Source organism: Corvus cornix, chromosome 8 (assembly GCF_000738735.6).
Source record: "Corvus cornix cornix isolate S_Up_H32 chromosome 8, ASM73873v5, whole genome shotgun sequence".
Taxonomy (NCBI): Eukaryota; Metazoa; Chordata; class Aves; order Passeriformes; family Corvidae; genus Corvus; species Corvus cornix.
The window spans coordinates 27,974,518-27,987,244 of record NC_046338.1 but is presented as its reverse complement, the minus strand read 5'-3'; the positions used below and the strand labels follow the sequence as shown (position 1 = coordinate 27,987,244).

Below are 12,727 nucleotides of genomic sequence, written 5' to 3'. Positions count from 1 at the left end.
TGGCGGTGCCAGCCCCGTGCCGTCCCTCAGCCGCCGACAGCGGCCGCCCCTCATACCTGCGCCGAGCGGGGCCGGGCCGAGCGGGGCCGGGGCGGGCCGAGAAATTCCCGGTTTGGGCTTCCGGCCAGTGACTCAGCCGCGCTCGCTCTGCCCTGGCATAAATAGGAGAGGGGAAGCAGGGGCCGGCACAGAGAGCTGCCGAGCCAGCCCCGCCAGCCCAGCCCAGCCCCGCCATGCCGCTGCTGCCCCTGGCCCTGCTGGCCGCGCTCCTGGCCGCCGGCCGCGCCGGTGAGTCCGCCCCGCGCTCCGGATCAACGCACGCTTTGCCTTCTTGCTTTTTGTGCTCCTCGCTCTCTTGCCATTTCTCTGGTGTGTGTGGGTGCCAGGCCCCATGCGGGGTGATCTCCCCTTCAGAGGGAGCAGCAGACAAGAGGCGAATTCTTGCGCTTTTTAAAGCTGCTCCCTGGTAGCCCAGAGGTTACCGTGGATGGATGGATGGATGGATGGATGGATGGATGGATGGATGGATGGATGGATGGTCGCTGTGATGCCTTCCTGATCAGCATTAAACTCCAAGGCATTCTCGTTCGTTGTACAAAGTCCTGGGAAGGTGGGAGTGCATTGCAGAGGTGCTAACCCGAGCTCTGGTTCCCTCGCAGCCAACCCCTGCTGCTCGAACCCCTGCCAGAACAGAGGCGTCTGCATGACCGCGGGGCCCGATCGCTACGAGTGCGACTGCACCAGGACAGGCTACTACGGGCAGAACTGCACCACTCGTGAGTATCCCACACCCCTCTCTGTGGAACTGGAACGCGTAATCCAATTCCAGCATTGCAGGTTATCCTCCATGAGCTGATTAATAATGACCTTCCCATTGTCTCTCGCAGCGGAATTCTTCACGTGGCTGAGGCTAGTGCTGAAACCATCACCAAACACTGTCCACTACATCCTCACCCACTTCCAAGGAGCCTGGAATATCATCAACAACATTCCCTTCTTACGGGACACTATTATGAGATATGTACTAACATGTAAGTGTGGATTGTTTCTTCCAGTCTTCTTAAAACTTACTCCAGGATATTGCACTGAATTGATCTGTGTATAAATCAAGCAGCCTAAATTGCACTAAGGTTAAAACACCAAAATTTAAGACTTCTGCATGATGCAGACTTGTATGAAACATGCTGAAGTGCAACTTGATTCTACTTTCCGCAAGAGTCCAGAATTTGCTGACATGAATTTAGCACCCAATTGCTCATGTTAGTAGTGAGATCCACCTGATAAACCAGGATCCAGTCCTGTTATTCAGTAACTGTAATCGTATTTAATATCAGTAACTGAGTTGTGTGGAATTTACAACTGCTGCCAAATACATGGAAAAGATCTGGCTTTGTGATTTACTTTTTCAGACTAAAATGTACAGTTAAAAACAACCAAATATTTATTTGTCTTTCAGCAAGATCACACTTGATTGACAGCCCACCAACTTACAATAGTGACTACAGTTACAAAAGCTGGGAAGCTTATTCCAATCTTTCCTACTACACAAGAAGCCTTCCACCAGTAGGACTTGACTGCCCAACACCGATGGGTGTTAAAGGTGAGGGATAAACCAGACACGTAATGATTGCTTGGTCTTTTCTAAGAAGAAAAAATAATTAGAAGTTCTTATGGGACCTGCTTGTCTGTAGCCTTTTTTCAGTATAGTTGACTTTTAGAATAACCATATTTTGGATATATTGTGTAAAGATCTAAAAGATAATTATTCTGGCTCTTGCTGTTGAGTTACATGCTAAAGCAGGGAACTTAGAAATTTCTAATAAAATCAAGAAAGTGAGCATAGAGAAGTAGGTAGTTCCCCTTGTTTGTATGCTGCTGTCATTCAATATTCCACTGAAAGTCTAAAGCCTTTTTGTTAGGAATAAACTTCAGTATTTCATGAAGGGTTGTCTTGAGTATCTCACTGTCTGTTTCTCCCACAGGTAAGAAAGAGCTCCCAGATTCAAGTCTGATCGTGGAGAAGTTTTTGCTGAGGAGGAAGTTTATTCCTGACCCACAAGGCACAAACGTGATGTTCACGTTCTTTGCCCAGCACTTCACGCACCAGTTCTTCAAAACGGACCACAAGAGGGGCCCTGCCTTCACCAGAGCGCTCGGCCACGGGGTACGGTCACTTCTGGGGACATGGCTCGTGCTCTTTGGGAGCTGCTGAGTGGCTGGAATGGCCAGAATGGCATCCTGCGGGTTGCCAGGGGACAAACACCTGTGTGCACACTGTGCCACAATCCCATGGGATTACCTCTTCTGCAACTGCTCCTCAGGCCAAATTCTGCTGCTGGGCAGTGTCTCTTCCTGGGTGAGAACCACGCGCTCTGCCGAAGTGGTTCTGTTTAAAATACCTGTCCAGTGATCACTTATTATTCCCAAAAATCTGCTTTCACCTAAAGCATGTTAGATGTAGCGAGTATCCAAAACTTCTCTGGACTCTGTTGGTTCCAAAGAGCTGTATCCAGCACTGTAGTATTGCTTGTGTACTGCTAATAGCCTTAGTTTAAAAAGAACTTCAAAAGCAGACTTGGATTTAGGATCTTTACCTACAAGATAGGCAGCCTTTGAACAAAGAGTTTTTCACTGTAAGTGTTACTTGTATGTCCAAATCAGAGCTATAAATTGTGTGTGTATATATAGAAAGCTGTCTGCATAGTAGAAAGTTGCTGACACTTTAAACAGAGTCCTTTTAAATTGCCAATGTAACAACCTCCTCTTACGCAGAGATGGCTTCAGTTGCCAGGAAATAATTTGGTTTCATGTTAAATACTGGGGCATGATACTTATAAGGTAGCAGTAATGTAATTAAAAGGTAAATATCTAGGGGGTGAACTCCTATTGGTATCCATAGAAGTGGGACCTGTCCTAAAATAGCAAAAAATGCAGGTTGGCTTCATGTCCCAAATGCTTTTGTTTTATAGGTTGACTTGAACCACATTTATGGAGAGACTCTGGAGAGACAACTTAAACTGAGACTTCGAAAGGATGGAAAGCTGAAATACCAGGTATGTCTTAGCTCAGAATTCCTACCTTCTTACTGGATGGCATAGATTTCCTAAATTAGTGCTGTGTGAATGGTGTAGGTGATCTAAAGCGTGAGTCAGAGCTGAGAGAGCCGACAGAGCTTAACCAAAGTACCATAGCTCAAAACTCCTGGTGTTTCCCCCACACACAGATGATCGATGGAGAAATGTACCCGCCGACGGTGAGGGACACGCAGGCAGAGATGCTGTACCCACCCCACGTGCCCGAGCACCTGCAGTTCTCCGTGGGGCAGGAGGTGTTCGGTCTGGTGCCGGGGCTGATGATGTACGCCACGATCTGGCTGCGCGAGCACAACCGCGTCTGCGACGTGCTCAAGCGCCAGCACCCCGACTGGGACGACGAGCAGCTCTTCCAGACCACCCGGCTCATTCTGATAGGTGAGGGCCACTGCTGCTACGTGCAGCTCCAGCTCAAGCCTGCAGAGCTGGAGTGAGGGGCAAGCTATCCCATAAATTGGGGTGTGAGTGGCTTCTTCGTGGCCTGTCACTGGGGCTGTGTTGAGGCGCAGCTTCCCCCCAGCTCTGCTAAAGATGAAACTGAAGAAAACTCAGTGACACTCAATTCCCTTTTCTGAGGGAAGCAGAACTGAAAGCAGTGAAAAGACAGGAAGCTCAGGTTCCTTTCTCAGAGAAAGCCTGTGAGGCTGGATGACCTCAGGCTCCCTGATGTGGGATTTTGGGGGTTTTTCACCCTAGGGTTGGGTCAGCTTAGGTATGCTTCAAAATAAAGGCTGTGATTAAGTCTAAAGTTCAGGAGGTTCTGAAAAATGTAACTCTGCATAGTTCTCCTGTCTAATTGTATGCCCAGTGGTATTTCATCTTATGTAAATGGTGATGTGGTCTAAGCTGGAAAAAACCTTGCCCCAATTGAAACCATAAACCAAGACAATTGTATTAAGTAGTTCAGAAGCTGAGATTTGCTTTCAGACATCAAGTTTCTTCATTATCTCCTCCCTTTCTGCTAGAGATATTGTGTGACTGAACACAGAGTAAATGCTGGTGTGTGCTGTTCTGTGGAGGGTGCAAGGAATTGTGTCTTCGGAGGGTGGGAGGGGGAAAACAGGCTGTAGAAAACACCTCACTACCCACAGCCCAGAACTCTTGGGACCTGAAGTACTGTTCCATGCTTTAGTCACATAAAATACATTAATTGCTTTATAGGAGAGATTACAGGAAAGTGTTTGTTGTCCTGATTACTGAAGTATATTTTAGAACAGTTCAGAAATTGTGTTTTCCCTGCCACTGAGGAGAAGCAATGCTAACGTTCTCTCCTATTCCTTTGTCCAACAGGAGAGACAATCAAGATTGTTATAGAGGACTACGTGCAGCACCTGAGTGGGTACCACTTCAAGCTGAAGTTTGACCCCGAGCTGCTGTTCAACCAGAGGTTCCAGTACCAGAACCGCATCGCAGCCGAGTTCAACACCCTGTACCACTGGCACCCGCTGCTGCCTGACACCTTCCGCATCCACGACCAGGAGTACACCTTCCAGCAGTTCCTCTACAACAACTCCATCATGCTGGAGCACGGCCTCTCCCATATGGTCAAATCTTTCTCCAAGCAAAGTGCTGGCAGGGTAGGTCCTTCTTCAAGTTGATGGTGAACCAACAGAGGCATGAGCTGGGGGTGGGACAAGGGAACAGGATAAAGCTATTTAAAACTAATCACTGGAAAGTCACAACTTCCTCGTGACTCATATCAGGAGATCTTAACAGCTTTTTCTCTTTCATGAACAGGTTGCTGGTGGGAAGAACGTTCCTGCTGCAGTACAGAAAGTGGCAAAGGCCTCCATTGACCAAAGCAGGCAGATGAGGTACCAGTCCTTGAACGAGTACAGGAAACGCTTCATGCTGAAACCGTTCCGATCCTTCGAAGAGCTTACAGGTAACAGTCCTCATCCCTCCCAGCAAATGAGACACATTGTCTTAAAATGCCCGCAGAGTCCTGCAGTGTCATTACTGGGCTTGAGCAGGACAGTCTTGCATGGAAAATGGGATTTTTCCACTTACGTTTTTTACTCGTTGCAGGAGAAAAAGAGATGGCAGCGGAGCTGGAGGAGCTGTACGGGGACATCGATGCCATGGAGCTGTACCCAGGCCTGCTGGTGGAGAAGCCCCGGCCTGGGGCCATCTTTGGCGAGACCATGGTGGAGATCGGGGCGCCGTTCTCCCTGAAGGGGCTGATGGGCAACGCCATCTGCTCCCCTGAGTACTGGAAGCCCAGCACCTTCGGGGGCAAGGTGGGCTTCGACATCGTCAACACGGCCTCCCTGCAGAAGCTCATCTGCAACAACGTGAAGGGCTGTCCCTTCACTGCCTTCCACATCCTGCCTCCTGAGCCCACCGAGGCCACGATTAACGTTAGTACCTCAAAAACTGCCATGGAAGATATCAACCCCACGCTCCTGCTGAAAGAGCGCTCTGCAGAGCTGTAGAAACCCAGCTGTCTATCTATTTATTTATTTAACTGTGTTATTTATTCTATTTATGGCTTAGTATTTAAAAAACCAACTTGAGCATCTTCACTGTGGGGGTTGCCTTAAATTCCTTACCTGAGGTAAGGCTTCCATTTACAAAAGGGATTTTCTGTGTTTGAGCTTGACAGTGCTGAATCCCTTGTTTAAAATCTTCTGTAACAGAACGATGTATTCCAAAGTGGATAAAGGTTCCAACTTCTTTTTACTATTGTTTTAATACTTGATGAAGGGGAGGCGTGGTGATTCTTTCTAGCAGTTTTCATAGGTCACGTAACACTACAAAAGCAACTTTTTTTCTCAGCGACTTGAAAGCAGCTATTGAGCTAAAAGTACAAGAAAAAATCTCACTTAATGAAAACTGCCAGAAGAGATTATGGATTTCATATGAGCACTCAAAAATTAACAAAAAAAAATACTTGAGACTCACTTCTTTATGTAAGGTCAGAAAATGCATTGCATTTGTTGTTGATGCTACCTACCTCTCCCTCATTGCAGATAGGGCACTTTGTATCGTAATTTAATGTCTCTTATGTACCAATCCACTTCTGGATTTAGGTGAAAGTAAATTTTTTTACAACTTTTTTAAAAAATGTTTTTAATGTTTTAAATATTTAAAGAAAATAGTACTTTTCCTGGATTCTACTTCTTTTTGAAGGAAGTGTGACAGATGTATTAGTTGTGGAAGGGTGTGAGAATGAGATACTGAGCTTTACAGTAACTGACTACTCTCAGGCTGCAATACAAGGCTGCTTGCATTTGGGTAGGGATGTTTTTATTATGTAACTTTGGGGAGGTCTTAAACTTAGCCCAAGGCACTGGGATTCTTTTCATAGCTGTAGTTCTCTGGTCTACTTGATAATGTAATTTTAATGTCTGTCACTCTAAGGACAGGAGGACAGTATAGCTGGAGTTAGGGTGTGGCTGTGGCTTTGTGCTCCCAAAACCAGGGGGGCTGTAAACTGAGCAGCTCTGTAAATACACAGAGAACTGAACACAGAAGAGATTTGAGCAGTGCTTCCAGACACAGAAGGTAGCTCTGCCTATGTGCACAAGCTGTATGTGCAATTTGTACTTCTATTTATTGGGGGGGTTAGTGGGCGAGGGAGGGATAATGTTTTATTTATAATTTATAAACAGAGGCATTTTAAGTAAGTGGCTTAAGCTTCTTTAAAACTGGCCAGCACAAAATCTCCTAGATGTATTTGTCCTGATCCAGCACTAAAATATCTAGTCTCATCTGGGCACATAGGGATCTTGTACCAGCACTTCAGACTTTGCATGTAAGGGTATCTTTTTTTAATTTCTAGAGAGGAAATGTAGAAGATGATCTTCCCATAAAAACAGCTGGGGAACTATAGGGAAAAAGAAAATGTCACATCAGACTGGAGTAGAACAGCAACCTGGTATTCTGTGCCCCTGCCCAAAATTCCTTGACTACTTGTGGAAAAGGACTTGAGTTTTCCATTTCATCTGAACTCTCAAGCGCTTGTAGAGGCTTGTGCATTGTACCAGCTCTGGCAGTAGTGTAGTTTGTCTGTGGCTTCTTTTTCCATGGATTTGTGTAGAGCCAGCCATGCCTCGTGCTGGGTAGGTCTGTAGCTGTGGCCAGGAACAGCAGAACCAAGCTCTCCTGCAGCCATCGATACCAGTGACTGGTCTGGGGTGGTCCTTGGTATGGATGCTGTGGGAGCAAGAACGGCTTTTGTTTTCCTTTTTCTCTGTGAGGCATGAAGAAGGGAAAGCCTTCTCTCCCCTTGTATCCAAAGGTGGTCAGTACTGTATGTGCTAATGAGTGAACGCTGCTTGGACACTTGTTCGTCATGCAATTGTCCATCAGACCCAGCTCTGGGCACCCTTCAGAGCACCCTTCTGCCATTAACCCAGGAACAGGGTTTGGCTGAGAGGCAAAGGGAGGCAAGTCTGGACAGATCAAGTTATTTTGGGGTAGGTACAGAGGAATTCCTCAGACCATCTCACTTGAGTTAAGTTACAGGCTGCTTCAGCAAGGATTCCTGTGCACTCTGCGTTTTGTATTCCACAGCCTCTAAATGTGGATGTTTGAGATTATTTATTTAAAATTCTGTGAATTGTTTTTCACTTTATTTTTGTAGGACAACAATGTTGTTAAAATGCAATTGTTTATACAAATAAATTGAAAACATTACCTTTATGGGCTCCTTTGTTTGTGTTTTCCTTCAGCAGTGTTTAGGATGGATCAGTTCTTTAATTGATTACATGGAGAATTACAAGGCATTACCAGCAGCACTAAATTCTCTGGTGTGTCAAACCCAAGATGCCAGTAGCTTAAATTGCCCAAATGACGTAATTTTTGTCCCTTTGGCCTCAAGTGAAAAGGGATTTCACTGTTCCATCCCTGGAAGGGCCAGCTCCTCTTATCTACAGCGGAGATGCCAGCACTGCCCTGGCAGCTTCAAAGGGAAAGTACAATATTGGAGTTGCACAACACTGCCTTGGTGTAACTGACTTCCCTTCCTCACTTCCCTTTTCCCAGGCTAGAACAGTCCAGAGCTGTTTTCCTTTCATGCTTGGCATTCTCCAGAAGGGGAAACTGCTTTGGAATGCAAGTGACCACTGGACCAGAGCAGGGCTGTTCTTCCTAAAAGCTGGAGCAGGAGCTTGGACAATGTGTCCCCCTCTTGCAGTGAGCACCTTCAAGGCCACCCAGCCTCTTCCCTGCATTTTCACCTCTGGTGAGGAATGAGTGGAAGCTGGGAAGGAGACATCCCAGGGGATTGCTGTACTGCCTGTCACTCACCACCTGCACCAGCCTCTGACCAAGTGTCACCTCAGTCCCCCACGATCATCCCACTGCTGACTGTCCCCAGTACTCCCCCATCCCAATATTGGTGCCCTGTCCTTTCCCAGCCTCTGTCTAGAGGCCAACCCCAGAGCCACAGTCCTTCACTCAGAGTCACCTTCCTTCCAGCCACCCAAAGTCCTCTTTGGCCCAAGCTCATCCCAGTGTGCCACAGGTCAATATTCCCAACAACGCTCCAGTCCTGAGAGTGTGACGGTTCTGCTTCTGCTTTGGAGCTCGTTTCCATCTCCACAGGTGTGCAGTTCCTTTGCATTCCTTCTATAGCCAGGCACCCAAACACCTCCAGCAATTCTCCTCAACACTCAGTTCTCATCACTTCAGTGACCATCTTCAGCCCCAAAAATGCAATGTCCTGAGGACCCTTGCAAAAGCATCACTTCAGTGCCTCTCCTGGCCACACTCCAGGCTGTGGGTGAATGGGGGCAGGTACAGACCACGTGTGGGGCTTTTTTCCTTTAACACCCAGTCAGCTCATTGTCCCCACAAGTGAATTGCCACATCCCTGTTTTGCGGGGAAGCTGAGCAGGGGAGGAGTGAAGACAAGGCCGGTGGTTTCAGTGGGAGAGGATGGGCAGTGATCAGGCAGCTGCAGGGTCATCCATGAAGAAGGTGTTTTGGGTGACTGCTGCCCTAATTAGGGAAGGGCCAGCCCGGATGGATTCGAGCATGATGGCTGAGATAGCTTGATAGAGGAGGAGCTCCTCCTTCCCTCTGAGCAGGGGCATGTCCTGATGACACAAAAGGCAAGAATGTTCCCCAGAGGAAACCTGCCCTGCCAAATTCTTGCTCCCCAGCCTGGGTTGAGGGAACTGTTTCACCCAAGGCAGTGTGATAAAGGAGGGGGACTCAGCAGGAAGTCCATCCAAGCTCACGGGAGCTCTGTGCTTTTGGGAGCAGGTCACCTCCCATCCCTGCCAAGGGCTTTCCCCAGCATCACTCACTCTCTGCCCTTTGCGCAGGAATTCCTTACGCGTGCTGAGTCGGAGCCCTGACCAGACTGGGCTCTGCACCTGAGCTGAGCTGAGCTGAGTTGACCTTTACATTGAGCTCCCAAGGCAGCTGCTTTTCCAGATTCCAGGAGACCTTCCTGTAACAGATGGCCACAAGAAAATACTCCTTTGGTTTTCAGCATCAATGCAGAAAAGTCAACAGGTGTCTTGGCTGGAGAGAGAGAATGAAATAGGTGAACAGCTCTGGAAAGCTTATTGCAAATCTGTGCTGTTTCCTTTGGAAGACCAGGAAGGAAGACACCTAAACGTTGTAGAACTGTATATATAGGACAGAAAAGAGCAGGCTGTAGCTAGATCTATGCTCTAAATATGGAAAAGGAGGTGAACTGAGACACCCTACCCGCTTTGCTAAAAGGCATGAAAAGAGCCACACAAGGCAGAAATGCAGCGATATCCCAAAGGAATATCATGGGGAAGAAGTCTCCTTGGAAAGAGCTGAATGCTCCTCTTTCTTTAATCTGGGATTTCAGTTTGCAAATAACATACTGAGGAGCAACAGGATTGGATTCAATTTGTAATTCGTTCCTCTAATCCGCTTGTTTTTTCCTATTAGCATAAAATCTCTGAATTCTGTGCTTACTTATAGAGTAAGTCCAGATATTTTCATCAATATTGGCAAGGTACCGATCACAACCAAAACCAAACCCAACCAAATTTTCCATTCTGCAATTTTCTTGTCTGGAAATCCTGAGTCCGCACTGAAAATCTCAGCGTTCACTTCCAGCCAAAGCTCGAGAAAGCAGAGCCAGAGGTGGCCCGGGCACGTTGGGAGCTGAGCACCTTTGGGAGAGGGAACCTGTTAAAGCTGGTGAAATCTCTCCAGTTTGCCACTGGGAGAGGGCAGGGTGCAAAGCACTCCGAATTTGACTCATGCTGGTTACTTTTCATCCTGCGGGTGTTCCCCATCAGAGAGAAAGCAAGGCAGGGAAACCCTAAACCTGGGGAAAGAAGGCAGTGTTCAAAGCATCTGCTTTCAAACCAACCCACTGCATGCCCCCTGAGGATCTCTGGATCAATGCCCCATCCCTGGAAGTGTCCAAGGCCAGGCTGAACGGGACTTGGAGCAAGCTGGACACCTGGAAGTGGCAGGGGGGATAGAGATGATCTTTAAGGTCCCTTCCAACCCCAACCTGTCTGGGTTTCTATGATTCTGTTTAGCCCATAGCAGGGCACATCTACAAAAAGTTGAAAATACTTTGCATCTTCTAACCAACTGCAACCCTAATATCTATATATTTTTGTTTTGTTTTGTTTTTCAATGTTAAATTACTTAACACTTACCAGAAGGGCACTGGTAAAACACAAAGTGTCACACAACCAGGAGCATCCTGCTTGCAAGTGCCTCAAATCTTTACTTAATAGAACCACAGAATCAGTAAGGTTGGAAAAGACCCTGAAGATCAAAGTAGCAGCTCGTTCTTCTGTCTCAGGACAAACCCCAGAATCCTTCCAAGGCCCTGTGGGAGCTGCATTCCTGCTCTGTATTTTATTTTCTTGCAGTAACCAGGTGTAGCCCAGGCTCACTCCGAGGTGGATGTAGGTGTGTGCGAGCATCCCTGTCCAAACCTGCCCTGCTGACAGGGAACTTTAACACCCATTCATTTGCCCCAAAAGGGCCACATTGCGGTTGACTTTCCTCTGGGAGCACCTGAAACCTTTGAAACACGCACACCCCAAAATTGCTAAAAGAGTGAAAGCAGTGCCCAGGAGACTGAGCAGCTGGGGGGGTGGGAAGGCCTGTTCCCCAAATGGTCTCATCTTCCTTCCCCCTTTAGGAGATGTACCCAAAGAAATTATTCCATAGGCATTCATCAAGGGAACACTGTGCAAGCCACACAGGCTCCAGCTAACAGGGATATCCCTGAATTTATGAGGTGGGAGGTGAAACCAAGACCATGAGAAGCACCACGACTTTGGGGTAAAAACCCAGCAAAAGGATCTTTTAGTATGATTCTAAGCACTGAAACTCTGCAGTGAGCCATGACAGAGCAACAAAACACGGCTGTTCTCCAGCAGCTCCAAAACCCTGCCCTGAGACTGGCACAGCTCAGTGTCCTCGCAGTTGTGGCTTTCCAGCCTGTTGCCTAGACAAGATTAATTAATCCTGCCTAACAAATAATGGCAGAGTTTCTAAGTAGCAGTGGTAGGTACTCATTAAAGCAAATCCTGGCTGAGCTGGCGCAGAGGTGAAATAGCAGCTCTTACACAAGGCGAGGATGTTCCATGTGGTGATGCCATCACATCCAGAGCTATTACGTCCAGAGAGGCAGGGAAGGAGAGCCCGTTCCGCCTAACTCAGGGCTGGGATTTCTGTAGCATGGAGAATTTCAGTGAAAGCAGGAAAAAAGAAAACATTTTAAAATTAGAAATGGACTGAATTTTCTGAGTGTCCAATGAATTGGTAGAATTTCAGGCAGATTCAGGATGTGTTTCTGGCAGTGGGGCAGCAAACCATCTTTTCACTGCTTGCTAGGTCAAGTGTTTCAGTGTTTGTCATCATAACTGACCCAGGCTGGATGGGGAAGAAAAGATTTCCTAACCTGACCATGAAGAAGAAGATCTTTTTATAAATGAAGAGAAGGATTTAACATCATTCCAAAAGGAAGATGGCATTATTGTATATTAAGAAACCTTGGATGTTCTACATAGTCTTCATCCTGTATCAGGAATAGTTTTCATTCAATTTTAAATTGAATCTCCAGCTCAGTAGGTGGACATGGATAAAACACTGAACTGAAGTTTCCATGTGTTTTTCCTCAGTCTGAAGAAAGAAAAAGGATGCTTATCTCATTTTGAGGAAAATTTGAGGGGCATATGAACACCCTCCATGAAGTTAATGTCTCCCATAACTGCAGAACAAGTATCAGAACACTCAAGGAGAGATGAAACTTTGAAAAGTGACTCTGCTTCATCAGAGCCTAGGGGTTTGGTTTCTGCCAAAATCAGATTCAGAAATCATGAAAGCATCTCTGGAGATTTTCTGTCCGACAGTGAAGTGTTCTGGATCACTTAGGAAGGAGGTGCCAAATGTGTAAGGCTTTTCAGTTTAAATATCCCTTTAAATAGAAGAAAAATTAGGGCAGGGAACGGTTCACAGCAAGCCAAGATCAATAGCAATTCACAGCCAAGTTTTTAAAAGCAGCAGCAAAAATAATACCATTTCTCATGTGAATAGAGAATAAAAATCCCCAGGGTTTCTGATTTTTTAGGAAGTTGGTTTCCTCTTTGAAGTCACTTCCTCATTGACCCTTTGTTGCAAATATTTCTCATAACTCCCTTTAAACCTTCTTTGCAAATAAGTGAACATTT

The 12,727-nt window shown here is 46.7% G+C and overlaps 1 protein-coding gene across 1 annotated transcript; it reads left to right on the top strand.

The window, feature by feature from the left end:
* Nucleotides 1-223: 223 nt before the first annotated feature.
* PTGS2 (prostaglandin-endoperoxide synthase 2) lies at nt 224-7,739 on the top strand. Its single transcript, XM_039556443.1, has 10 exons — nt 224-288; nt 660-776; nt 888-1,031; nt 1,457-1,600; nt 1,983-2,164; nt 2,970-3,053; nt 3,224-3,470; nt 4,383-4,669; nt 4,830-4,977; nt 5,121-7,739. The coding sequence occupies exons 1-10, from the start codon at nt 234-236 to the stop codon at nt 5,525-5,527; spliced, it is 1,815 nt and encodes a 604-aa protein (XP_039412377.1). The 5' UTR covers nt 224-233; the 3' UTR covers nt 5,528-7,739.
* The last annotated feature ends 4,988 nt before the right edge of the window (nt 7,740-12,727 follow it).